Below are 26,958 nucleotides of genomic sequence, written 5' to 3'. Positions count from 1 at the left end.
AAACGGCGACAGAAAAGGGGCACACTGATAAATGAGGCATGGTCACCTTATTTCTGTTAGACAGTACATAACATTTCTGTTAAACACATGCTATCCGAAGACACAAACCATTTCTTAGCTGGTAGAGGAACATGTTTTTGGTGGCAAAAAAAGGGGAAAATAAATAAAACATTTTGAAACACTGTTTGGTGCTGAAGTGGCAACCCTGAACCCACCCTCCCTCTCTTTCGTTTAAAAACCAGCAAATTGACTGGTTCAGCGCTGCTCAAAAAATAAAGATTTGAATACCTCGACCAGGGAAATTGCTAATAATGGTGAGTGTGCGGTCTGCCCGGAGGTATTATCTGCTGCAGATAGATGGCGAGTGTAGAAATTGCATTCTTGCAACTATAACACGGTGCACGTGGAATTACCTCTCGACATAACCCCACTTGACCCATGTTTCATTTTGTTTCGTTTCCGTAGGCTGCTGCACCCAAGGATATTGAGAAGCCCCATGGCGGCGATTCTGCCTCTGTGCACCGCATCCGCATCACCCTGACCTCCAGGAATGTGCGATCGCTGGAGAACGTGTGCCGCGACCTGATCAACGGTGCCAAGAACCAGAACCTGCGCGTCAAGGTGAGTCCGCGTATCCTTAAGGATCTTCCGGCAGTCGCATTTACCTGGAGGCTTTGCGTGCCCACCAGACGCTTAGCCTAGTCATCAAAAAATGCCAGAGAAAGTGCCTGAATCGGACATTATTTTCGCGCTGCTTACTTCAGTGCGAAAATATCACATGGTTCAAGCTACAATACCTCTTTATACTGGAAATTGGTTCTAACTTTTAAACTTTCCATCCTTTCAGGGCCCCGTGCGCATGCCGACCAAGACCCTGCGCATCACCACCCGTAAGACTCCTTGTGGTGAGGGTTCCAAGACCTGGGATCGCTTCCAGGTGAGTCTAACTACCAATATGGTTTTCCTATAAGACATCAATGGACAGATCTGATATCGTGGTTGGGCAATCCACACACCCTTCTACAGTATCTATGATTTGCCCAGAAAAAACGTGTTCTCATAGTCCTCTTTGTGGGAAATCACCGCAATTTGGCTCTAAGAATCCGACAAAATAATAAAAAATGTTTGTCCCTTATCCCTGGTTAATAAGGATTTATAATTATTTAAATTACCTTAAATTCAAATCCATTTGTTATATTGTCATTCTTATGGACAGATCTGATATCGTGGTTGGCAATCTACCGGTCCTTCCGCAGTATCTATGATTTGCCCAGACAAAACGTGTTCTCATAGTCCTCTTTGTTGGAAATCACAGCAATTTGGCTCTTCGAATTCGACAACTAGTTAAATTATTTCACCGAACCTCTTACTACAAAAGTTTTTCAGAATGTTAATATTATTTCAATCTCCGGTTTCCAACTAATTTGTTTGAATTGTTTTTTGCAGATGAGGATCCACAAGCGCATCATCGACTTGCACTCTCCCTCTGAGATCGTCAAGAAGATCACCTCTATCAACATCGAGCCCGGCGTAGAGGTTGAGGTCACCATCGCCAACTAAGATCGGCAGATGCCCTTTTTTTACACCACGAAAAGTCTGGCGTACAAATAAAAGCCAAAAACTTTTCCAAAACTTGTGTAGCCAACTTTATTGTGCAAATTTCGGGGTACTACCAGGGGCGGATTAAGACAATTTGCCGCCCTAGGCAGTTTTGATTTTGCCGCCCTAGACTGCAGCCTAATTTTCAAAAGTAGTATTTTATGTAGTGTTAACAGTCGAAATTTGCCGCCCTAGGCAGCTGCCTATGTTGCCTATATGGTAAATCCGCCACTGGGTACTACTTTAATGAAATGGTTTTGTAATTGAAGTTTCATGTTTGTATAGTCTAATAGTAATCTGGGACTGGGGCGCAGGCAATCTTGACAAAGTCTGCATACCGTACAGTGCTATTGTTGTTTACATTGGCTTCCCGGAAAATGTTGTCGACCTCACGCACGGACAGACCCTCGCCCCAATTCTGGAGAAGATTGCGCAGCTGCCTGGCAGAGATCGTGCCCTTGTTCTGGGGATCAGCTGCCTTAAAGGCGGCAATGACCTCGTCCGGCAAGCTCTCCACCTTCGAGTGCTGGTGCATTATGTCCAAAAAATCGGCAAAGCTCATTTTTCCATTCTTCTGCTTCAGGTAGGAAACCAGTTCTTGGATCGTCGGTGAAAGACCCAAAGAACGCATAATAACCTGATGACATGACAAAACTCCACCATTAGAATGAGTATATTTCAGGGTTAAGAGTCCCACTTACAGTTAGTTCGTCCAAATTGTTGATTTGGCCCGAACGGGCAAACAGATAAAAGCACTCGCGGAACTCTGGGGGTTAAAGATAAGGAATGTTTTCATAATGAAATCATCAATGAGCCGGAGGTAAAATTACCATCAATATCCTGTTCTTTGAAGTAACGGGCCTAAAATGCGTGTCGGAAAAATTATATAGAAAGTTGCATAAATACAAATGGTTAACGAGGGCACTCGAGTGGAAAGTGCAGTTATGAAAAAAGAAAGCAATTTCTATTAAAAAGCATTGCCTTTAATTTTAACTTACCATTTTTAGGGATTTTTTATTACACTTCCACTAAAACAAAAATAAATAAACGGTGAATAAACAAGAAAACGCAAATAAATAAATTAAACGAAATCAAACAGGTAGCAGTGAGTGTGACCAAAAACAGTATGACCAGTTGGCAGTTTGACTAAAAAAGTTTGTTTACCATAAGTCAGCCCGGTAAATTAAAATGAATAAGAACCAGGCTAAATAAAATTAATAGAACGAATTATAAAATCTTTGTTAGAGTTCATACAAGTTCGATTTTCAAAAAATTTCTGTCTTGAAATCATAGAAAATTAAAAGAAAAATTATAAAGACTTTGTTGTTGTTTAACATTCGACGACAATAGATATTAATAATGGTTTCTATAAAGATCGGACAACCATAGTTAATAGAAAATTAGTCGAAACTATAAAAGTTTTATTTAGTACCCTTTATGACAATAAAAAAATATTGTTACTATATAATATATTTGTGATGATATTATACATGTAAGTTTCAACTCCAAGGGTATATAAGCTTCAGCTCGCCAAATAAAAATAAATAAAATGATTTAACAGTTTTGTTTTATTTCTATTTATTAGTATCTTGTCGTTCCAGTTTCGTTTCGAATTTATTGTAAAAAATTATATTCTTTGAATACGACCAAAGTTGTTAGTTTAATTGCCAAATTGTATTAACAAATTGTATAATTAATAATTTTAATAGGTTTTAAGTAATTTTATCTATTACTTTTTAACTCTAAAATTAAAAGAGAATATCATGCCCTCAATGCCTTGAAATAAAATTCTGCATACAATGATTATCCTTAGTTTGTGGCTCCCAGATAACAATTTATAGCATTTATCAATAATTAAATTTATTGTTATGCACCCAAATAAAACCAAATTTTCCGTTAGACTTTAAAATGTATTTACCTTGCGACACAATTACACAAGTCAGAGCACACTGTTGTATTTAAATATTAAAACAACATCGTTAAGTTATTGTACAATAAAAAATATCTGCTTCCCTTTGCATACAAAAAATCTGAAACTGCACCTGATGATCTTAAAAACTAAGTACGTCCTCATCAAATAAGAAGTTGTGGTATATTATATGCGCGCGAGCCCCGGACGGCATCGCTTCAAATGATTTTGTGAACGTCAAAACTAGAAAATATAACTTAAAGAAGCAATAAGCTAATATTTGTGTCCAAATGTTGTAGATAGTCGAAATATTAGTTGTATTTGTGGGTTAGGTTAGGTCTGTAGTTGTGGTTGGTTAGTTTAAGCGCCGTCTCTGGCTTATGGGCTCTCTAAAGCGTCTCGTAATTCCGTCTCATATACACACGCGCGTAGGCATAAGTACGTCGGCACACTTGCTGGTTGGTTAATGCACGTTGATGATGGACTCGCGGCCTTTTCCAACGCCCACCCAGCGCACGGGAACGCTGAGCTCGCTCTCCAGGAAGCGGACGTAGCTCTGGGCGTTCTCCGGCAGCTCCTTAAAGTTGCGTATGTGCTCGGTGGAGGTCTGCCAGCCGGGCAGCACGGCGTACTCCACCTCAATGGAGCCCAGCTCGGCAATCGTGCCCGGGAAGTGGTCGAGCTTCTCGCCATTGGCCTTCTTGTAGCCCACGGCCACCTTGATCTCCGGCAGCGTGTCGAGGATGTCCAGCTTGGTGAGACAGATGCAAGTGTAGCCGTTGACCAGCGAGGTATACTTCAGCAGCGGGATGTCGAGCCATCCGCAGCGGCGCTTCCGCTTGGTGGTCACTCCAATCTCAAAGCCGCGCGTTTGCAGCAGGTCGCCAATTTCCTGAAATTACAGAAAAAATAAGTAAAGTATTTAAAGGGAATATATTCAAGAACCACTCACATTTAGCTGCTCGGTGGGGAAAGGACCGTCACCCACTCGCGTCGTGTAGGCCTTGACCACGCCAATCACCTCGCCAATCGTCTGCGGTGGCAGACCCAGACCCGTGAGAACGCCGCCAATGCTGCAGTTGCTGCTCGTCACGTACGGATACGTGCCGAAGTCGATGTCCAGCATGGCCGCGTTGGCGCCCTCGACCAGAATCGTCTTGCCGTTGCGCAGGGCGGTGTGCAGGAAGCAAATCGTGTCCTTGACATAGGGACGCACCTTGTTCGCGTAGTCCTTGTAGCGGGCCAGCTCTGCCTCCACGTCCACGTTAATCGATGGGAACAAGCGCACGTGCGTAGCCACAATCGACTTGAACCTAATCAAAAAGGGGTACGGTTAGAATCTGAATTCTCCGGCTGCCCAGGGCACAAATCCTCTCTTACTTGTCGCTAAACAGGTTGAAGTCGCCGAGCAGCTCCCCCACGCGGATGCCATTGCGGGTGGCCTTGCTGGAGTAGGCCGGGCCAATGCCCTTCTTGGTGGTGCCGAGCGACTTGCCGCCCTTCTCGGCTTCCTGCATGCCGTCCACATGCTGGTGGAAATCAAACACCAGATGGGCACGGTCCGAGATGATCAGCCGGTTCTCCAGATGCTGCAGCCCCTTGGCCTCGTTCTTCAGCACCTCGTCGAACAGCGAGGGCAGGTGGATGACGACGCCGTTGCCTGAAAATGTCAAGGGAAAAGTCTCAATGTTCGTTCTTCATTTGGGGGGATTTCCCCATCTGCAGGGGCCCCATGCTTTAAATGAGTAATAAACAACAGCAGATTGCAGTTGGCAGCCATGTGACTAAAACTGCAGTGGGATTTACGGATGCGGGGCTCGGAAATTGGGTTTTATGGCTATTGCCATATTGCCGTTCTCTCACGATTGGCTAAAGTCAATTCCGTAATTGGCAAACCTAGATTGGGCTTTGTTCTGAATTGAATTGTGTTAAATTGGGAAAAAACGAATACTAAGCAAGTGTTTCAATTTGTAGGTTAAAAAATAAACCCTTAAAGCTTATATCGTTTTAAAAGTTTTCAGTCTATGGCCCTGAAAATGAAATAAACAGTTTACTTCAAGTTACCAATAAGATTGTTAGCCAAATAAAATCGACTATCTAAGTCAAAATAAAACCGACTATCTAGGCCTTAAATACCAATGAATTAATGTGTGTTAAGTTTAAGAGCTTGTATAACAGTTTTTAGTTAATCGCCTGGAATTATTGTTCAATAGAAGTACTTTCTTTGAGACCCCCCTATAAAAAGTAATCAAGATAGGAGATACGTTTGTTTAATACAATCCTACATAAGAACAACTACCAAAATCGGGGGATTCCGCAGCTTTTAAAGGTTGATATCTATATCGGGGAACGACAATGTTGCATAATAAAACGAATAGTTGACGAAATGGAAGTCCATGGAAGCAATTTCGAAATCATAATGCCAAGGCACGCGAGCCGGCTCAACGAACGGGGTCGTTTTGAATTGAGCTCCGAGCGGCTAGGAAATTAAAAATAATAAGTTAATTGCCTGATTAGAATAATTTTCCGCTACATGTCGGCATGTGTGTGAGTGCTTTTCTTGTGGCTGAGTGTCATAAACGATATCTGAAAGGCGAAAGCTCTCGGGGAATTGTTATGGGGCTCGGTTGCGGTTCTGACTATCTCACAAATTAGTCTTGTGACAAACGATGACAGTGCGGATTGGGCTGTTGCCTTTGGCAAACAATGACACCACCCACAACCGCAGAGCACACACCCAACTTGCAACACATCGATTAAACTTTGAAGCCAAAGAGCAGGACAAAGTTGCGAAAATAATATTGACAAACAAGCGACCTTGGCGGTGACAGTCAGTGACGTCACACTGGCACTGCCTGGCACTAAGGTATTATGCATCTTTCTTATTCTGATTTAATTATCTGAATTGCTTATCTACAGAAATAGAAAACCTTTCGTTTTCATGGGCATGGGGTGTACCAAAGTCGAAAAACAGACCAACTGACCCGCGAGCCAATGTCAATGATGCACTAAATCTTGCCAGAAATTCCTCGCCTACATCTGCCTTTGTATATATCGGCATATATATACATATAGTTGCATATATATTTGCTCGATACGTTCAATTTAAGTTTGCCACAGAGCGAGTAAAAGCTAAAAGCAAAACAAACCGACAAAGCAGCGTATATTTACGAGCTATACTGTATGCGAAAATTCTGTATTTGTATATTTAAATTTCAAATCAAGAAAACAAAAGCGAAATGGCGCAAAGGAAAGGAGTTTTTTGCTTACTTATACTGACATTATTCATTGTTCTAGCTTCATAGCTTTTTGCACAGTAAAGATGCTCTGATCCTGACAGATACTGGCTATCAATTTTATACGATCTGTATGCAATATTCTCTTTGCTTGCTCTTTGCTCTCTGCAGATCAAGGCTCCAGATCCAAGTTCTCAACTTACCGATCACGGAAACGCACTTCTCGTTCACAACTCCACTGGGTAGCAGATGAAAGTCGAACTCCGTGCCATTGGCCACCACGGTGTGCCCAGCATTATTGCCTCCCTGTGGAGAAAAAGGATTGAAAAATGAGCTCTACATTTCGCAGATATACAAACTAGGTGTAGGTGTTGATATACAAAATTAGCATTATTTTTTGTTTTGCTTTCGCCTGTTCGGCCGAGACTAAAAACAATGCTTGTGTGAAAAATAAATAAATATTGTAGGTATATTTTGCAAATTGAACAACACAGAGCCCATCGAACGGGGAATATTTGTCCCACGTGCCCACAAATATCAAATGACAATAAACGAGAGCGATTCTACACATACAGATAACTACGGATATCTCACGTAAGCACTCGAGAAATTTAATGTGTTTTCCCCTTTCGTTTTTGGCAACTGTACAAAATTTTCTACATTTTGCTAATCTAACGAAATTTGTTTTCTTTATGAATATACTGTAAGGTGGAATACACAAAAAAAAATGATTAGCGACAGAAAAAGAGTGAAAATTCTGGAACCTTCACAAATCATTGCTAAAAACCAAAAGCAAGATAATCAAAATGTTTACGCGGTGCCAAGGAGAGGGCTTATAGGCGGGCTTTGTGATAAGATACGGGGAAATGGCGAGATCACAATCGCCGGGTCCCGGTTTTTAGTTCCCGACCGTGGCCTATTGCGACGCAATATGCGGAATTCGGATTCCGGAATTCAGAAAATTAAATTTATAATGCTGGCGTAATCGGAAGCGCCCGGGGGGCGTGTCAGTCGTGTGACTCAGGCGGGTGCGATAATCGACCGGGGATGATATTATATAAGGGCACCACTGATAAGAGCGCTTCGATTCTGCTGAGCCACTGTGATGGATAGAATATATTCTTTGCGGCATATCGTACAATGAACTGCGTAGGTGGTTCTGGGAAATCAACAAGTTGCTGGGCACAAACAACCCATTAACGACACGCAATGCCCTATTCCCAGAGATGTTTGTTTACCCAGACCGGAGTTCTGCAAACAAAGCTCGTCTGGAAGCCAATGATTCTGCATGGATTGCATTTCAAGTTGTTCTTCGACCATGATTCCAAGTTTTGTTGAATGATGTTGGCGGTTATGTAAACCTGGCAGTCCGCTGAGGGAGCAACACAGATGTGTGGAAGTGAGACGGGGATAGGAATTAACGTCAGGCGGAAGAGAGATGGCGGCTGGGAGAGGGAAAGAGACGGCCAGAACCAGTGACGAATTTTGCTGCGCCAGCATTGTTGGCAGACTTGCTGACGGAATAGCAGTGCTGTTGGCCATTGACAACCAAAAGTCGCTACAGAGGGAATCAGACTTTATACAGGCTTAATACAATAAGATTCTGACACGGAAACCGAAACTTTTAGGAGCACATGTAATTGAATTTGATGTAATTTTCATCTTGTTGTCTGCTTTGGCCACAATGGCTTTTAAGCTATTCTCCCCTTATAAATGAATTTTATTTACTTCAAAAATCTATAATTTTCAATAAACAAACTATGTATAAGAATATATGTACCTTTTTAAATTAAATGAAATTCTTAATAAGCTTATGAATTTTTTTAATTTAAAAAAATTTATTTTTTAATTTGTGTTTGGACCCACAAGCAAAAACAATATAATTTTGTGAATATCAGTGAATTTGGCATAAGCCAGGTTCGATCAACTGATGGTTATCCCCACATGCACCTGCTGCTCTGGCTAGTTCCTGACCTCCGGAACATGACAGATGCGGATGGAAAAGCGCCGCGCGGCCAGCACTACGGCATACACACCAACACATCGAAGTCGCTCGGATGGGGTACGGGCGGTCGGGCACACACATGCGCCGCGCGGCACAAACACTTGGACAAATAGGCTCACGGACAAGTACAAAGCGCACACACAGACGCAACCACATGGCGGGCGCAGAATTGATAAATACAAATGGGAAAGCATGCGGCGGCCGAAAAGAGCGATAATGTGCTACTACGCACAAGAAAAAAGTGGCTCATCTGGCGAAATACGCAGATGAGACGTCCTTGGGCAAGGATACAGCCGCTATCAGCGGTGCTCCTACGGGTAGAGTTCCCCCAATTGGTTTTTCCAGATAGACCGACTGATATGGCGTAATGCTCACCTGGCACCTGCACACGATGTCCACATCGGAGGCCAGCATGTCCACTACCTTGCCCTTGCCCTCGTCGCCCCACTGGGCGCCCAGGACGACGTCCACCTTTGACTTGTACATCTTGGTGCGGCCCTGGTGCAGCTGCTCGTAGTGGGTGCCGTTGGTGGCGGTCGCAGACATCTCCCGGAGCGGATCGAATCGGATCGGATCGAGCACGGAACACGGAACGGAGCACGGATCTCGGCGGGGCTCGAAGTCTTGCGTCTTGAACACGTTGTGATTTTCCTCTGGTTTCTGCGCTGCACCAGCATTCGGCTATAAAACAAACGGGGGCCTTGGCGCGGGCGTACGGTCCTACTGCGCGGCGGATTGCGGGCGCTCGCCGCGAGGGTAACACTAAACGCGTTGCGTGGGTGGTTCCCAATGCGGTCATATTGAACTCTTTGATTGTATACCGGTATCCTTCTTTTTATTAATTATTTTAAAAGTTTTATTTGGTGTGTTGACAAAATGTTTTGCTCTTATCAAATATCCTACGTCGTTGGCAAGTTCCCCATAAGTGGTTACTTTGAGCCATATATACACCGTGATATATAGCAGTTGTACAAATCTTTTTACGTATTCTTTGCGTTCTATGATTTAAGATCAGAACAGACTTAATTAATGGTTTAGCGACTTAGTTATTTTTATTTAAATTTGATGTATAATAGATGCACAGCGTATACTTTGTAGTTAACGTTTTAAAAGTTCGGGTTTATGGAACTATGTATTTAAATGGAATGCTTACGACATTAGTTTAGACATTAATTAGTTTGAATTGTTCATACAATATATTAAAAAAAAACAATTAAAAAAAAGTGCGTTTCATTTTCAACTATTTTGTAAATTATTACTTTATTTTCATTTAAGTTTACTCCAAGTCAAAAAACCGTTTCTTAGCGTGCACGCATTTTTCTGTTTTGGTGCCACTGAAGAAGTGTTAGTTGCGGTCATACTCTCGATCAGCTGTTTTAGACCGCATTATTTTGTTTACTTTAGTTTACCATGTCGGAAGCCGAAGAAACTTGTCATTTGTAAGTACTTCACTTCTTTAAAATAGCTTTTCTATATTAATGCGAAATTTACAGCTGCCGGGCAGCGCCATTCAAGTACACCTGCCCCAAGTGCAATGCACTCTACTGCAGCGTGGGGTGCTACAAATCACAGGAACACCTTAAATGCTCCGAAGAGTTTTACAAATCCTGCATTCAAGACGAACTCTCCGGAGCCTGGGCTACACAGGAAAGCCAGGAGGACGTGCGAAAAATATATGACATTTTAAAGAGAATGCGGGAAACAGACGGCGGTTTCAATCCGCAGGGCTTTGACACAGATGGATTGGAAAACCCGTTGGATTCGGATGATGGTGAGGAAGAAGGAGCGGAAAAAGATGACGGCGAAGAGGAACCCGGCGGAGAAGATCTACCCGAGGAGGACTTTGAAGAAGACATTGCAGCCCGTCTAAAAGGCGTCGATATCAACGATGCGGATGAAGTTTGGAGCCGACTCACCACGGAGGAGCAAGAAGAGTTCCAGAAACTGATTACCAACGGCGAAATCATGAAGCTCATGCCGGACTACAAGCCCTGGTGGGAGAAGCCAAAGAACTCCAAGATTGTGGTCATTCCCACACCAGAAGAGGCTGCCAAGAAAGCGAGCTCCGTTCCCGAGATATATGGTAACATTGCCAATTTCTCGGATATATGCAAGAAGACACCTTCGCCCTGTTTGCACTACAATCTGTGGAACATTCTGAGCGCCTACGCATGTGTAGCTCGTTTTTTTGGTGGCGAACAGAGAACCAATGCCAGCGAAGCGGTGGCCCATCTGGTTAATCTCAGTGCAACTTTGAAGTACGGCACAAACTTCGAGGATGCCGAGGATGCAATAGTCTCCGTCGAGATGGAAGCCATCACCACTGGCAACGGGCCAGCGGGAGCGGCAGCTGTGGGTAGTGCCGGAGGGGGATCAAATTTCCTGGTCGAAAGCAGGGAGCAACTCCACCAAGATGCCCGTCAGCTAATGGCTACAACGGACAATAAGTTGGCCGCCTTGAGCGATGTGCTCCTTCTCCTACAGCAGACCAAAGCATTAAGCCGGCGGAAGAATGCCCAGGAAGCCGAGTTCCAAAAACTTTTCGCTCTGGCCAGCGGCAGTGTGGAGCTAGATCGCACGAAATTGGCGCAACTTATGCGGAAAATCGAGTTCTTGCTGTCGTACGTTGCGCGGGAAGAGGTCCTGTGAGATTTTTGTCAAAATATATCATCTTATTTAAATTAAAAACGTTTGTCATTTCCCTCTTGGGTTTTGTGTTACCTCAAAAATGGAAGCGATCGTAGACCCCATAGTCCTTCTGCTGAAACCTCTTCTACATCTTGTTGTAAGTCAAACTGCACATATAATTTTTTTTTTTGGTGATATACAAGAAAACTTACTCTACGATTGCTTGAAATCTTAACAAGTTGATTTTTTATTTTAGGAATATAAATGTTATTTATACAAAAAAAAAACCAAAATAAGGAAACTGAAATATATTATACTATTGCATTTAATTGAAATATTTATGCACAATTGGTTCGTATCTAAATTGAAGTGAGATGAAAGATAAAGGGCAATATTAATCTATAAAGCTAAAAAATCATATTTTGCTATTAACTCCAAAATTAATAATTCGTTACGGTTTTGCGCTGCCTCTTAAGGGAACAACTATAAAAATATAAAAAATGGTCACCCAAATTTTTAAACACAATATGCCAACAATATTTTAAAACAATTTAGGCAAACTGTTTATTTTAAACGTAAGTTGCACTACATTTTTTTTTTTTATTTGGCACGTCTGTAAAAAAAAATCAAATAAAAAGTAAACAAACTCTACATGGTATTTTGCCCACGTCTTCGGCCCGCTCGGTATATTTTGACCACCGCCGCACGGTCACACATAGTTTTTTAGTTGGCGATTCCAGACACACCACTCGATTGTAGTGCTTTTTTACGCTATTTTGTTATTTGGTAGGTGTTCAGTGCGCCCGGAATAGTAGGCTGTCGAAAACACGGCGCCAGGAACTAACAATTACGACATAAAATGCAAAGCAGCAGTGGCTATAGTAGCAGTGAAAGCGATCTTGGTTTAGAACATTTCGTGTAAACGCGTTTGGGTGTAGCGGAATTTCGCATCGGTGTGTGTGTGTGGGCCCAGACTCGGCGCGTGTGTGCGTGTCGGTGTGCGTCTGGCAACAACAATATCCAATCGGCCAGCAAGTGCTCTTCGTACGCTTCGCCTGCTAAAAATTAGTGCACAGCAAAACAGTTTAATCGCAGCACCCAAAACCTTATGTAAGGTGGCTGGAAAGCGATGCAAATATTTACAGTAAACGGCAGAGACAAGTTCAATCTAGAAGATAAACGAGTTTCTAGGCGATGGGAGGGGGTGGGGGCCTCTTATCGCCTAAGTGTGCGACGTGTTGGCTTAGGTGTGCGTGTGTGTGTGTGTATGACCGCCGTAAACTTGCTTATCTATCTCCACAAATATGCGAAGTATGCGTCAACCTGTTTGTAAACTTTCTGTTGGCCATCTCAGCTCACGAAAATCGCAAAGAGCCGCGAATGGCGATTGGCCGTGACTGCAGCGGCTTGATATTTATTATTTATAGCGATGAGGGAAACCCGTAAGCGCATCAAGTGCCGATGACGCCCAAATCAAGTCAACGCAAGATTCAAGACCTGGACAGCGTCATCAATCTCGGAGTGTCTTTGTGTGCGGTGATTAAATTCCAGCGACGATTGTTATGTATATATAACCGGTCAATGTCTGCTGATAACATAACCGTTATTATTTATACGGGTGTGTGAGTGGAACTTAAAGCAACTGCATTGTTTACCAACAGCTGATGCAGGAAACTCCTCCGATAAGATACCTAGTTTTCCCTCCGGAAACTCGAAAAACATATACATAACACTTTACACAGAAAGAAAACTCTAAACGGTGTAAAGATCAAATTGATCATTTTTAAGCAGTTAAAATTATTTTAAACTTATCAAAATGATGCTCTATATTTATATGATTACTTATCATTAAAGCAAATTATTGGTAGTTTTATACCCAGATAGAAAAAATTCTTATGGAATTTGGTTACCTTATTGGCAGGTTAGTTTCTTGAAAGGTTTGAATTTGATTTTATCTTGAGTTAATAAATTGTATAGTATTTGTATTATTATGTTGTTTAAACATAACGTCTAAGAATCTGTGATTTCTTCCGGTGTGCAAAAGAAAAGTTTCCCAATGAGTCAGGGTGATAAGCGCCGTCTTTATCAATGGGGACACTCGGCAAAGAAGAGTAAGAAATATGATCGTTGATAAAGCTCCAATAATTAAAATTCTACCTGTTGCATCAATGCAAAGGAATTTCTTAATAGAAACAAATTAGGCAAACAATTAATTTACCCAGCTCGTTTTGGCTAGTATATTGTTCAACAAACGATTTGTTGGGCCAAGATAAACACTACAAAAATACAAGTTTGCGTATAAACAAAGAGCTTTGTTGTTGCTGCTGCTCTTGTGTGGAAGTTGTTTATGGCGGCAGCGTCTATTTACGTAGACCAAACTCATATTTTATTATTATGGCGCTTAAACCTTTCGATGTGATTGATTAATATCGATTGGTGTCCGCAGGAAATGTCCCACCACAGCGATGATCAGCTCCTCCAGGCCACCAGCGATTCCTTCTGGGAGCCCGGCAACTATAAAAAGACCACCAAGCGGATCGAGGATGGTTATAAGTGAGTATTTAATCCCCGGGTAGTCCCTATGCACAGAGAAAAACTCGACTTCGGTTATGTCATCCGAACGGATTAAAATCCAATCAATTTGTTATAATAGACAAACACACGTTGGTCAACATTCGTCTTTTTTCGTTTTTTATCAACGGTTTTGGAATACCAATTGATCAATTTAAACTTTTCTGTATATTCAGTTACAATGAGGGATTTCTGTTTCATCATTTTATCGAATCAAAATTCAAAGCAGAACCACTAAAAAAATGAAAGGCTTTGATCTGGTTTTTCTTTATATTTTGAGTAAGACATTTTATAAAAAATGCTGCCATGAGGGCTAGCACCATATGAGTAATTGTGGATTATTGACTAACTTGAGGGTTTTGCTCTGTGTATAAGCACTTGGCTCGCTGGGTCATTGCCAGCAGAATCCATTCGAACCCGAACCCAACCCCAAACCCAAATCCAAACCGGTTTGCATTATTTTGATTTTTGTCTCATTTCACACGCAGACTCTGCAATGACCTACAGCAACTGATTCAGGAGCGTGCCGAAATCGAGAAGGGATATGCGAAAAGCTTGCGCACCTGGTCAAAGAAATGGAGTGAACTCATTGAGAAAGGTGAGTGAAAAGCGGTTGGGCGGTTGGTCGTGTGGGCGGCGACATGAGACATAATGTGTCTTGTAAGCCTGCTATTTGTTAACGCATCCATTGAAGCCCAGCGGGGCAGTTGTATTCCCACCACATATTTGGCCCACTGGCTGTTCTTATTTTCCACATTCTGTACATCATTCTGAGCATTGTTGTTGCCGTTGTGCGATAAGTGGCTTAAGCTATTAATGGCTTTTTTTTTGCGTTTTTCGTTACCTCGTTTTTTTCGGTTGTAGTCTGTAAAAGCTCGGTACTGTGGTTCAAAATTGTAGGTCTTATTTTTAAAAAATATATTAATTGTCAGGAAGAGCAAAGCGTTTGGATTAGCCAGCATAAACTTTTGTATACAAATATTAAACTGGCGAAGGAAATGCCATAATTTGTATATACAAAGAAAAATCTAAACAAAAAGATCAAATGGGTTTTGATAAACACTAAAGCATATTTAATTTTTAAGATTTTTTAAGAGCTCTTTTTTAGAACTAGTGAACTAGAGGTTTAGAAGTTGTTTAATCATCATGTCAAATGTTAAACCTCATAAAAGTTTATACCTTCTTGGCTAATTTTTGATAGCAAACCTTCTTTGAAACCGCTTGGCGCCCAATGTCGGTAAATGGCCACGGTTATAGACCATTGCTATTCCTTACTCATGGAATTGGGTTACCGACCATTTTTGGCGGATGTCCGGCACAGTGTGCGCGCTTCTTCGTGAAATGAAATCGAGTACAGCGCTTGCAAAGTTGGAAACCGCTTTGCCTCATTGCTGCTGCTGCTGTGTTTCTATTGCTGCTATTTTCTGTGACCGCCTCTGCACGGAATTCTCAGTGTCCACTTTCACAGTAACCAGCAATGGGCAATTGCAAAAGCGACTACCATTTCCTCCGCCACCGCCACCGCCTCCGAATCCGAGTTCTCTTCGTATTTTCTCAGTTGGCCAGCGTATTTGTGCGGAATTTGCCTAGCTGCGTCTAGTCGAAGATACAGATACAAATACAGATAGACCGATATTCCAGTGGATGGAGATATGGAGACTGAGCGGCAGAAGCGCTGGCCAGTGGCCCATTGCCCGGCACCAAACCGGCACCAAAGCGTCGCTTGAAATGGTTTCAAAAATCAATGCGAGGGGAAAATAGAACGAGTTATTTCTATGCTAAGCGTCTCAATTTCTATATATCACTGTCTGTGTGTTGGCAGCGGGAATTGGGGATAGCAGTGGGTCGTTAGGCAAACAAGTTTCGTGCACTGCCAATTATAAGACGAGCATCATATCAATTTGATTGCGGTGTGCTAGCGGCCAATAAAAAATGCCAAAAATGTGCGATGTTTCGCGATCGCAGGCACCCATACAAGCGCTCTCGTTCCCCAAGTATATTGTATTTTCCTTACCTATATAACAAGAGCTATAGGTATATCTTGCGGCTGCGGCTGATTAGATAAACCAAACCGCCCGAGGGGCCGCCGATGACGTCAGCGGCAGGCAGCTCGACTTGGCGACACGCTTGTAATCTGTTGTTAATTGAGAATCGCTACACGAGATATAAAGGTAATGCTTGATTTGTTTCAGGTCCGGAATACGGAACCACGGAGGCTGCCTGGAAGGGCGTGCTGACGGAATCGGAGCGGATCTCCGACGTTCACATGAAGATCAAGGACAACCTGTGCAACGATGTCAACACCCAGATCAAGACATGGCAGAAGGAGAACTACCACCACACGCTCATGCAGATCAAGGAGCGCAAGGACCTGGAGGATCTGTTCAAGAAGGCCCAGAAGCCCTGGGCCAAACTCCTGGCCAAAGTGGAGAAGGCCAAGGCGGACTACCATTCAGCCTGCAAAACCGAGCGCAGTGCTACCAACCAGGAGCGCAATGCCAATGCCGACAGCTCGTTGTCGCCGGATCAGGTAAGAAACTGGGTGAAAAATTGGAAAAACAAATTATTAAATTATTAAATTATATTGGGGCATTAGTTGCAAAAAAAAAAATTATTTATAGCCCAATTTGAACAGAAGTCATAAAATATATGACAACAATTACATATTTGAATAGCATTTGTACCAATCAATACCTAACAGAAACATGTATTTTTGCATGGTTTTAATAACAATTGTCTAACCCATTTATTTTCAATTAACCAGGTGAAGAAAATGCACGATCGAGTGCAAAAGACCAAAGATCAAGTGCAAAAGTGCCGGGAGAAGTACGAGCAGGCGATTGCCGAAATCACCAAATACAATTCGGTGTACATTGAGGACATGACATCCGTGTTTGAAAAGTGCCAATCCTTTGAGAAGACGCGGTTGCAATTCGTCAAAGAAATTCTGTTCAACGTGCACTCGTGTCTTGACCTCACCAAAGTGCAAAGGTACAAATGGATTTAAACCAACTCAAAAAGAAGAAAGCCATTAAATAATATCTCTCTTGCCTTACAGCCTGCCCCAAATCTATGAGGAGTTCTCCCACACGATCAACAATGCAGACTATCAGAAAGACTTAAAGTTCTGGTCGAACAATAATGGTATCAACATGGCCATGAATTGGCCCTCGTTTGTGGTGAGTTTGCTATTTTATTGAGTCGCAAGTCGGTGGCCTAATGGAACTTCCGCTCTGTTAATAGGAATACACGGAGGAGTTCCGCGACATTGCCAAGGGCAACAAATCAAAAGAGGCACTGCCGGCAGCACCAATCACGCTCATCAACCAGCGACCTGTGGCCGAGGATGTGCACGTAAGCCCGTCGACTGTTCGGCATTTAAAAGCATACTAAGTCAGTCGGCTCTTTAGCAGGAATACCCAACGACAAACAGCCTGAAGAAGAACACCAGCACCCTGAGCAGCGTTAGCAGCAGAGCGAGTGTTAAGAACGATGTTGCGACCACGCAATCCACATCCGAAGTCAAAACAGCGGCTGCAACGGCAGCGGTATCAGCGGCAGCGGGAACGGCGGCAGCCGCGGCATCCAATCGCAATCCGAGCGTAACGTAAGTTGAAACAGTTTGTATTGTTTTGAATTACACTCGGACTGGCTGGCCCAGCAGAGACACGTCGCTTGTCGCTTGGATGTGCTCATTTTCATTGAACTAATTGATTTCAATTTGTGTACACAGAAACGGCAACGGCAAAGCCGATGCAAATCCATTCGACGAGGAGGAGGAGTGGGACGAGGGCGACAACGTGCTGGTGGACAACGGTGAGCCGGGTGTGCCGGTCAAAGCGCTCTACGATTACGAGGGCGCTGAAAGTGATGAGCTCACATTCAAGCAAGGTGAGTGGAAGCCCTCTATATGATAATCTCCAATGGTCACCGCTCACCGCTCAACCCTATTCGCTCGCTCGGCTCTTTCAGGTGATGTTTTCGAGAAGCTCGAAGATGAAGACGAACAAGGCTGGTGCAAGGGACGCATGAATGGGCGCGTCGGCCTGTATCCGGCCAACTATGTGGAGACCGCGTAAGCCGGCGGAACGGAATATGTAGTAGAAGTCGTTAAGCAGATATATATATACAGCAGATACGTATATGTAGCATTACAGCGAGGTAGAGACGCATTACGGATTGCGCGTATACAGTAAACAGTCGTTGATGAAAAATATTACCATACATATGTATTAGAAATTGTTATGAGCAATCGCTCGCACTATGCGTATTTCAATAGTGCGGCATCCGAGGGGCATTGGGCGTTATATCTACTTGAGATCGATAGATGCACCGATACTGATCAAACCAACCAATCCAACCTACCAATCAACTCACCAACAGTAGCAATGCGGTCATTAGCGGGCCGAAAAGAAGATACAGATATGTAACAGAAAACTTAGCGAAAAGTCGTCAACAGAAGAACAATAAGTGTAAACGTCAATGTACGAAATGACATTACAAATTAAATGTATTATGTAATTTATGCTATGTATAACAAACTGAAAGTGAAATTATGTATTTTTTGTCACGATGCGGCCGCATTTTTACTCCCTCTCTGCGCCGTAAACCTTTTTTGTGGCCAGCCGGGGGGCGCAGCGTAATCTTTGGCATATTTAGATATTGTACATGCATAGCATTTGTAATGCGTTTCTTGAACATTTTATTATTTATGAAGTTTTGTGTATACATACGTATTGGAGTATGTATACTGTACATGTACATTTTTAAATGACTTAAATTATTGAAATAAAACAAGCAAAACACTATTTCGAATGACTTTACAATCAATTACTTAGTTTAATTTATATTAAGACTTTGTATCAAGATCAATACTGTTTGGCTCTCTGACAAATTTTTTTTTTGACTGTATTTGTTAATTCAAATTCGTCTTATTAGACTTTTAATAATGAGTTGCGGATTATAATTATGAATTTGAGACAAAGAAATGAAACACGTGGTAGTGTTCACAATATTTGTTTTATTTCTATCAAACATTTCTTTCGTCTTTAAGTACTCATGGTATTTTAAATGAAACCTGAAAGTCAGACTTAATCCAAAAATACATGCTCTAAATGGCAGTACTGTCAGGGAAAGAGGAACAGAATGGTTGTGGGTTCTTAAGGGGGGGTAAGGTTTTAAAGGCCAAAAAAAAGGGCCATGTTTGATTTTTTTTTGCGGCGAAATGAGTAAGTTTATTTTATTGAGCTTAATTACATGTTATTGTTTAACTCTTGAAGAGTATTAGAAAAAAAAAATTATTAAAAAATATTAAGAAATAAGCCTGTGGCGGTTAATCTTCCGAAGCGCCTAAAGAAAAAGTTGTTTTGCGGTGAACATCATAGGGCGTTAACGGATCATCTTAAAAATAAAATGTGATATTCGTTGTAAAGATAATGAATTTCCCGAGGTAATCAGGAAGAGTTTTTTTAAATTTATTTTTTGTCTATTTTTGGGAGCACTTGAAAGTGAAAAGTGCGATTTTAGCTTAAAAAATCGCTGTTAATTAATTTTTTAAAAATAGAAATAAATTAAAAATTAAAAAAATCTCTTCCTGATTACCTGCGTATTTATGTTGAGATTTTGTGTTAAAAATTTGAAAAGGATCGGTTCAGTAGATTTTGAGTTCTGATGTTCACCGGCTTTCAAAATAACGTCTTTGGCAAAATCGATTCAAAGTATTTTTACACGTGAAAATACGTCCAAATCCGGTAGTTTAAAACGCTGTAACTCCGTTAGTTTGACTTTAATTGACTTAAAATTTTTACACAATGTTCTCGACATATTGGTCATTAAAAAAAAAAAATTTTTAAAAAATGTAAAAAAAAAATTTTTAAAACCTTACCCCCCTTAAAGATGTAAAAAGCCTTTTCTATCACTGAACCACCTCAAACTTTTAAACAGAAAAATGAGCTTGACGTTTCATTGCTGTCATTTATTGCCAATAGTTTACAGCAAAGGAGTTACCCATTTCTGGCTGTCTCCAACTTATCCTTTTCTTTCTACGCTTCGAACAGCACGAATGTATAAAATCATATTTTATGAGGCCAGGGAAATTAAAAACTTATTTCGAACAATAAATAGAAACAGCAAACAATGTCCGATTTCTCAATAGAACGCGTAGAAAATAAGCGCACGGTGAATGGGCGCACGGAGTACTATATAAAATGGAGTGCCTTTCCGCGCAGTGAAAACACTTGGGAGCCGGTTGAGTATCTCGAGTGCCCCAACTCGATGGCGACGTTCGAGGAGTCGCTTAAGAACAATACGGAGACCAATGAGTCCCTGTCCAACGAAAACGTGGAGCAGAAGAATGGCTTCGATCGTGGTTTGGAGCCCTCAATGATTCTGGGTGCCGTCAATTCGTCGGGCCAACTTATGTTTCTTATGATGTGGAAGGACAGCGATCAATCGGAGCTGGTGCCCGCCAAGCTAGCCAACATCCGCTGCCCCCAGGTGGTCATTGAGTTCGACGAGAAGTACTTCGGATTCTCCACGGGCAGCGTCAGCGGGGACGGGAACAACAACGGCTCCGGCAATCTGGGCTCCTCCGGCGGCATGGATCCCGGCAGTGTGATCCTTTCACTCTATGGCAGACACCAATGGAGCTGGAGAGCAGAGCCGGCCACTTTCACTAATTTCATTAACAATTCGCTCTGCCTGATTATTAAAAAATAAAAAATAAATCACCAGTTCTGAACCACTTTAGAAATGAAGAACAAACTATCACATGTTTCTAATAGTTTAGTAATTGTTGAGAATTTTATATTTTTATCTCATATTTGATTAAACCATAAAGATGGAAAATGTTGTCCATATTCGAAAATCAGTTAACATTAAAATTATTACAATGCCTTTTGCCGTTAAAGGTAACCTTCATTAATATGCAAATGCATAAGCGCATCTTTTTACAACAACATTTTAATTACTTAGCAAACCATTTTGATTTGACGGCTGTCTCTTTGTTGGGAAGTTACTGAGAACAATAAATGTTTGGGCACGAGAAGAAAAAGTTAGAATACAGACAAAAAAGTGTTTAAAAGCCTTGCAAGCTTATTGCTTTGAAACAAGTTCTTGATTTATAAAAATGTAAAAACAGGTAAACCTTAGTTGAACGAAAAGTTGCGTGTTGAAGATGATTTTGGTTTTCTGTTTCTTCAATTCGGCAACAACTTTTTGTAAAAAAGCATGTTATTTGGGTTTTCTTTTTCGTTTAAGGCAAAAAAAAAATTGTATTTCCGTTTTTTGAGCACGTTTTTAACTCAATTGACAACGCTAAAATTCTCTCTGTGTAGCTATTAGTTAAGGAACCTGGGAAGATCATGCCTAATTGTAAAAATCTATGTCTAAGTTAAATGACGTCACCGTACATTGTGGTGTATTTAAATTTTATGTACGATCTAACGCAACTATAAAACCGCTCTAGCCTCTCATATTTTGCGATTGCGACTATATGGGTACAATCTGTATAGCTCCCAGCTATTCAAAGCTATCGGTTCATAAATTACTGCAGTTGCGAGAAAGACCGCGAACGGAGCGGTCGTTAAAGTCAGGTTCTATTATAATTCCGAAATGTGTTCTAAACCGCCGAATCGAGTATAGGGATATAAACTGATCCTAAAATAAGTAAATTGTTCTACACTTTAGAGACAAAAGTTCACATTGGATAATTGTCATTTCAAATATGTCAAACACAAAATACCAACTTATTCCAACAGAGGAAGGGCTCTATGAAAACAAGCCTTCAAAATGGATAACGAAAATAGGCCTTATATGTGTGCTTCTCATGATAGTGGCGATTTATACTCTGAGTTCCGCCGGAATTCAGTTAGATAGCAGTACAGTGAAATATCCAAGCGATTCTTCGAATCCGTGGGAGATCTCAACGGAATCAAGCACTCCAAATACTCCCAGTGTTTCGGAGGCATTGGATAATCCGTACGAAACCTCTACTTATGGTGCTATAAATGTGACAACCGTAACCCAAAATTCAACTTTAAATGCTACAATAGATCCCGTAATCTTCCAAACAGAGAAAAGATATCAAGCGGAGGAAGAAGAAGAAACTAACCCGTATGTTAGCATTAGCAATACTTTTTCACATGTTACTGAGGAATCGAAAACAGAACCTTCATATGAATTAGAAACTAAGTCGGGAGTGAAATACTTTGTGAACAGCGATGGATGCCAAATGACCCACCCGAATCCTTTTGCCAGCAATATCCTCAAAATCTACAAAAAACATAGCTATATAGTATGCGACTCGAGTCGCGACATGATCACAGTGAACTTCAATGAAACGGACAGCACCTACAGGCTTCATAAAATCGACAATTCCATCTGCTGCTACAAAAAGATCCTTCGAGCAGGAGTTGCAGACAAGGCTGATCACAGCTACAAGTAAGTTGCAAAAATCATCCTGAAATGGACTCTGAAAATGAATATCTTGGCAGACTGGGTCCGTGCGTTAAAATCCAGCAGGACTTTTTGGTTCCCACTGATGTGACAGCCATGATCGCTTATTGCCACCGGCCTCCCCATGATTATGCCGTGCAAAAGAACGTCTTCAGTTTCGTCCATCCTCGGAAAGATTCCGACAAAAGTCCCAAATCGGCTCACGAAAAAAGGCCCAGCGTTTTGCTCTGGGGCATCGATTCCGTGTCCCGAATGACCATCGAGCTGACCATGCCCAAGATGTACGAGTACTTAAAAACGAGCAACTGGTTCGAGCTCCAAGGCTACAACAAGGTATTTATGATTTACATAAATAAATTAATAGTTTGAAAATTTTATAAAACTGAAAAAGAAATCCTCCAAGTACCGTATACTTGAATCTCAAACATATATATTTTGTTATTTTACGATCAGCTTGGTTATCTTAATCTTTTTTTTGAGTCAACGTCTGGATCTGTAGCGGAGTCCGTCTTTAGGGGCTAGCAACATTTTAAAGTCCAATATATCAAAAAATTCTAAAAATACTTACAAACTTGACGTGACAAAAGCACAAAAAATAACACGTTTTAGTCGCAGGAAGTGTTTTTAGTTAGAGAATTATTTAAAACAACGTGCGATATTAATTGGCTCAACCTTATAATTTATTTAAAGTATTATGTTTTATAATAAAACTTACGTAATACAAAAATAAATACTACTTAGCTGTTTCAACTGTCTGAAGAACCATAAATTCTGATAACACATTTTAGGACGAAATATGTGTTTATTTATTTGGCTCTCTGCAGCTAAATATGATTGCTATATTCAGTTGTTGTTTCTGATAAACTTTTAGGTGTGGAAAAAAGAAGTGAAATATATCTTGTTGGCAGTTAAAAACATTACAAAATATTTTATCTCAAATGGTGATTATCAGGGCTAACAGAGTTATGTTTTTAAATGAAAAAATATTTATTTCCATATTTTCGCCTTTTTTCCTATAAATCCATATTTTACACAATCACTTGAATAAATCCATATTTTGAGCATTAAAGTGTCTGAAAACCTATAGAAAGATATGTTTGGCTCAAATATTATGAAATTTCTGTCGTTTGCCTTATACTCGATAATAAATAATGAAAACAAAACATCGTTGCGTCTTAATCAATCAAAATATGTATCATCGAATGTAACAATTATGATGCAGTTTATATTTTAAGATTCAGTTTTTATTCCATATTTCATGCTTTCAGTTCTTATGTCTCTTAAATTCTAGTGTTTAAAAGTTATTGATTAATTCTATATCTCATTGATAGTTCTACAGAAGGTGACGATCTTATCCTGAATTTATCACCTGCTGAACTGAATGCATATGCAAATGCTCCTGTTACATCTTGCGATGCTGAGCGTTCATTTTCATCATAGAAACACATATTCAGTGACAAACGCCGTAGTTTTGTTTTTACTAATCTGACACAACATGTCATATTGTTCTGCAATGATCTTTGGGACAAATCTAGCGATTTCTAATTGTTCATTGTCATAAAAAGTTAATATGATCGATATAATCGTCTACGTTTATCCATTTTTATACCTAAATTTATCCCTTTTTCGTCTATGCTACCTATATTTATCCATTTTATTCTATATTTGTCAACTTTTTCGTCCATATTTCGTCCATATTTCTCTATTTTTTCGTCCATAAATCCATACATATTTTTACGTTTTTAAGAACATAACTCTGTTAGCCCTGGTGATTATATTATGCGGGAAAACTGCTTGTTTTATAAAATATAATATAAATGTCATTAGAGGACATTTGGATTTTTGAACAAGAACTTTTTTAGGTACGCCAGGATATAATTTTATTATGTTCACATCGAATGATAAAATGTATCATTTTTATTTCTGCAAAGCTTTTAACATGATACAGATATCCCAGAATAATAAACCCATTTTGGGTATCACTTTAATTTTGGTTTTATTGCCACGAAGTCAAAACTTTTGGAGCAGTACACAAATTCGACCCTTTCTTATTTTCTTTATTATGCATTTTATAAATATTATGTTGATTAAAAATGCCAGAATTTAAAATACATTAACATACAATTTAAAACTGAAAAATAGTTATTAACGTACCAGCTTAGTCATCTGATATGCACCTTGACTTAAAGAATTTCCCCTTTCTTTCTTCATCAGATGGGCGATAACACCTTTCCAAATCTGATGGCGGTGCTCACGGGATTTAACAAAACCTTTGCGAATGCGCAGTGCCGACCAGACAAAGTGGGTGGCCTGGACGCATGTCCTCTGATTTGGAAGGACTACCAGGCGAGGGGCTACACAACGGCCTTCGCCGAGGACTGGAGTCCCTTTTCCACGTTTGACTACTCCAGCATGGGCTTCCTGCATCCGCCGACAGATGCATACGGCAGACCATTGATCTTGGCTGCGGAGAAAGAACTTAAGGTGACTCATCAGAGCCAACTACCTTATTGCCTGGGACGAAAGCCCGCCGCCGAGTACATCTACGACTTGGGTGTCCAGTTCACCAGGGTCAACCGGAACAGGACCTTTTTTGGCATGTTTTGGACCAACACCTTTAGCCACAACGACTTCACTGTGACCTCTGCCATGGATGCCAAGATGGTGGAGTACATGCGAACGTTGGAGAAAAAAGGTGTGATGGACAACACCATCATAATCTTCTTCAGCGACCATGGGTCCAGGTTCGGACCACTGCGGATATTGGACAGCGGATTCGTGGAGGAGCGTCTGCCCTTTATCTACTTCCATGTGCCTCTTTGGATACAGGATAAGTACCCGAAGCTTTTGCGCAACCTGCGGGTTAACAAGAATCGCCTCACCTCTCCATACGATATCCATGCCACCCTGAAGCACATTCTTGAACTGGATACTCCGCCGGAGAAGTTACCTCATCCGGATGCCTGTCCCTCCTGTCAGAGCGTCTTCTTGGAGATGAACTGGTCCCGCAATTGCTCCCAGGCTGGAATCGAGAAGCACTGGTGCGCCTGTGACAGCTCCTTCGAGCTGCCCACAAAGGATCCCAGAGCGAAGGTGATGTCCACCCAGCTGGTGGATGCCATCAACAAGTTTGTGTCCAGCAAAAAAGGAACGAAACGCTGCCGTCGGCTGAGGCTTAACCGAATAATCTCGGTGCAGCAAAGGAGCAACTCAAATCACTATTTGGTGCAAGTTAAAGCCCAGCCAAGGAATGCCATTTTTGAGGCCACCGTGGACTGGGACCCAAGTGCCCAAACGATCTCCATCCGGGTGCCCAGCGTCAGTCGATTGGACACCTACTTCGGGATGTCGGGCTGCTCGTCCGTTAAGGAGACCAAAAAGTTTTGCATCTGCTGAGTTGTATCTGAAAATCGTGGACAACCGCAAGACCGCACAAAAAAAGGAAGGAAATAGTTACTCTAATCTGTCGGATCTCCGGTCCTTTTGTTCCCGGAACGTATGGTGGCCTATCGCTGGGGTTGATCTCCGGGCGGATGGTTAGTTGCTGGCAACTACTTCAGCAAAAGTAATTGCGGCCAGGCGATTGTGCGAATGGAAAATTAGCTGACAATTACATGACAATTGTCAGATACTCGGGTAATTGCCTCGTGATTAGAAAAAGGTTTCAGCTCAAGTTGGTTTTAATCTTTGCAAATATTTCTGTTAGCTAGATAATTAAATACATAATTTTAAGCGCTTAATGGTCTTAGGTACCATCAAATTGCGTATTAAAAGAAGTAAACATATTATATCACTTTTTAGAAAAAGTTGCAAGCTACTTAAGAAGTACGTATAAAAAATTCTCATTAGGAAATTTTCACCTCAGCTGAAGTATTATAAATAATATTAAAACAAATAAATAAAATAAAATATTTCTAGCCCACATTCACTATAAGATTAAAACTTGCTTTTAATAATGTACATACCCCATATAGCTTTTAATTAATGAAAACTTAATAGCAATGAATGTTGTCAATAAAACAAACGCTACAACGAACGTTGCTAAAACCAAAATGTTATCTGCAGACTTAAAAATACATATATGTAATTCTGAAACAAGATAATTGTCAAACAATTAAATTTAAGAACCAGTTACTATTTTGTTTTCAATGAAAATAAAGAAAGCTTTTCATATTACACATAGTATGTATTGTATTGTATTAAAAATGCACCAAAAGATCACTGTGGGATGGTTCTTTTCAATTAATAGTGTAATTGATATCCTAAAATCTCAGCGAGGGTTGGCTCAAAACTCGCTTCACAAAGGCAACTGTTATGAAAACAAATTTAAGAATCAATCAAAACATTCGCGCATCAAAATATATCAGGCTCAACTTGTTTTCCCATCGAAAGGGATGAAATGGAATGGGATCTGATAGGATGGTGGGCTGGAGAAAAAACATGGCAGCGGGTCAATTCGGGGATGCGCAAGGGGAGGTAACCACCCAAAGTACGTCAAAATTGTTTACAGTATTAAAAGCCGAAGATCAAATGTTCTTAGCTTTAACTTCACAAGG

At 41.0% G+C, this 26,958-nt stretch overlaps 7 protein-coding genes across 9 annotated transcripts; 5 read left to right on the top strand and 2 right to left on the bottom strand.

The window, feature by feature from the left end:
• Nucleotides 1–180: 180 nt before the first annotated feature.
• LOC108093327 (40S ribosomal protein S20) lies at nucleotides 181–1,632 on the top strand. Its single transcript, XM_017193318.1, has 4 exons — nucleotides 181–314; nucleotides 466–621; nucleotides 848–937; nucleotides 1,447–1,632. Exons 1-4 carry the CDS (start codon nucleotides 312–314, stop codon nucleotides 1,558–1,560), a joined length of 363 nt encoding a protein of 120 aa, XP_017048807.1. The 5' UTR covers nucleotides 181–311; the 3' UTR covers nucleotides 1,561–1,632.
• On the bottom strand, nucleotides 1,623–2,742 carry LOC108093326 (calmodulin-like protein 4). Its single transcript, XM_017193317.2, has 4 exons — nucleotides 2,598–2,742; nucleotides 2,430–2,460; nucleotides 2,301–2,365; nucleotides 1,623–2,236 (listed from the first exon to the last, which is right to left on the bottom strand). Exons 1-4 carry the CDS (start codon nucleotides 2,598–2,600, stop codon nucleotides 1,886–1,888), a joined length of 450 nt encoding a protein of 149 aa, XP_017048806.1. The 5' UTR covers nucleotides 2,601–2,742; the 3' UTR covers nucleotides 1,623–1,885.
• A 746-nt stretch (nucleotides 2,743–3,488) lies between these two features.
• LOC108093323 (adenylosuccinate synthetase) lies at nucleotides 3,489–9,448 on the bottom strand. Its single transcript, XM_017193311.2, has 5 exons — nucleotides 9,125–9,448; nucleotides 6,948–7,050; nucleotides 4,889–5,168; nucleotides 4,461–4,821; nucleotides 3,489–4,400 (listed from the first exon to the last, which is right to left on the bottom strand). Exons 1-5 carry the CDS (start codon nucleotides 9,293–9,295, stop codon nucleotides 3,972–3,974), a joined length of 1,344 nt encoding a protein of 447 aa, XP_017048800.1. The 5' UTR covers nucleotides 9,296–9,448; the 3' UTR covers nucleotides 3,489–3,971.
• A 628-nt stretch (nucleotides 9,449–10,076) lies between these two features.
• Nucleotides 10,077–11,437, top strand: LOC108093324 (zinc finger HIT domain-containing protein 2). Its single transcript, XM_017193312.2, has 2 exons — nucleotides 10,077–10,188; nucleotides 10,243–11,437. The coding sequence occupies exons 1-2, from the start codon at nucleotides 10,160–10,162 to the stop codon at nucleotides 11,396–11,398; spliced, it is 1,185 nt and encodes a 394-aa protein (XP_017048801.1). The 5' UTR covers nucleotides 10,077–10,159; the 3' UTR covers nucleotides 11,399–11,437.
• A 620-nt stretch (nucleotides 11,438–12,057) lies between these two features.
• LOC108093321 (protein kinase C and casein kinase substrate in neurons protein 1) lies at nucleotides 12,058–18,756 on the top strand. Of its 2 annotated transcripts, XM_017193310.1 has the most exons (10): nucleotides 12,058–12,163; nucleotides 13,824–13,930; nucleotides 14,437–14,546; nucleotides 16,141–16,478; nucleotides 16,713–16,939; nucleotides 17,007–17,127; nucleotides 17,192–17,302; nucleotides 17,359–17,555; nucleotides 17,682–17,839; nucleotides 17,921–18,756. In XM_017193310.1, the coding sequence occupies exons 2-10, from the start codon at nucleotides 13,827–13,829 to the stop codon at nucleotides 18,025–18,027; spliced, it is 1,473 nt and encodes a 490-aa protein (XP_017048799.1). In that variant the 5' UTR covers nucleotides 12,058–12,163; nucleotides 13,824–13,826; the 3' UTR covers nucleotides 18,028–18,756. The 2 variants fall into 2 exon arrangements, with proteins under 2 accessions (XP_017048799.1, XP_017048798.1); XM_017193309.1 differs by lacking the exon at nucleotides 12,058–12,163 and having other exon boundaries at nucleotides 17,362–17,555.
• Nucleotides 18,757–19,792: 1,036 nt separating this feature from the next.
• LOC108093286 (chromobox protein homolog 1-like) lies at nucleotides 19,793–20,665 on the top strand. The gene has a single exon (XM_043209220.1). It carries the CDS (start codon nucleotides 20,084–20,086, stop codon nucleotides 20,663–20,665), a length of 582 nt encoding a protein of 193 aa, XP_043065155.1. The 5' UTR covers nucleotides 19,793–20,083.
• An 847-nt stretch (nucleotides 20,666–21,512) lies between these two features.
• On the top strand, nucleotides 21,513–26,569 carry LOC108093372. 2 transcript variants are annotated; one of them, XM_017193395.1, is made up of 4 exons: nucleotides 21,989–22,060; nucleotides 22,114–22,387; nucleotides 22,441–22,735; nucleotides 24,617–26,569. In XM_017193395.1, the coding sequence occupies exons 2-4, from the start codon at nucleotides 22,179–22,181 to the stop codon at nucleotides 25,796–25,798; spliced, it is 1,686 nt and encodes a 561-aa protein (XP_017048884.1). In that variant the 5' UTR covers nucleotides 21,989–22,060; nucleotides 22,114–22,178; the 3' UTR covers nucleotides 25,799–26,569. The 2 variants fall into 2 exon arrangements, with proteins under 2 accessions (XP_017048883.1, XP_017048884.1); XM_017193394.1 differs by having other exon boundaries at nucleotides 21,513–22,387.
• The last annotated feature ends 389 nt before the right edge of the window (nucleotides 26,570–26,958 follow it).

Source organism: Drosophila ficusphila, unplaced genomic scaffold (genome assembly GCF_018152265.1).
Source record: "Drosophila ficusphila isolate 14025-0441.05 unplaced genomic scaffold, ASM1815226v1 contig_791, whole genome shotgun sequence".
Classification (NCBI taxonomy): Eukaryota; Metazoa; Arthropoda; class Insecta; order Diptera; family Drosophilidae; genus Drosophila; species Drosophila ficusphila.
The sequence above is the reverse complement of the archived record's forward strand: the minus strand, read 5'-3'. Positions and strand labels throughout refer to the sequence as shown.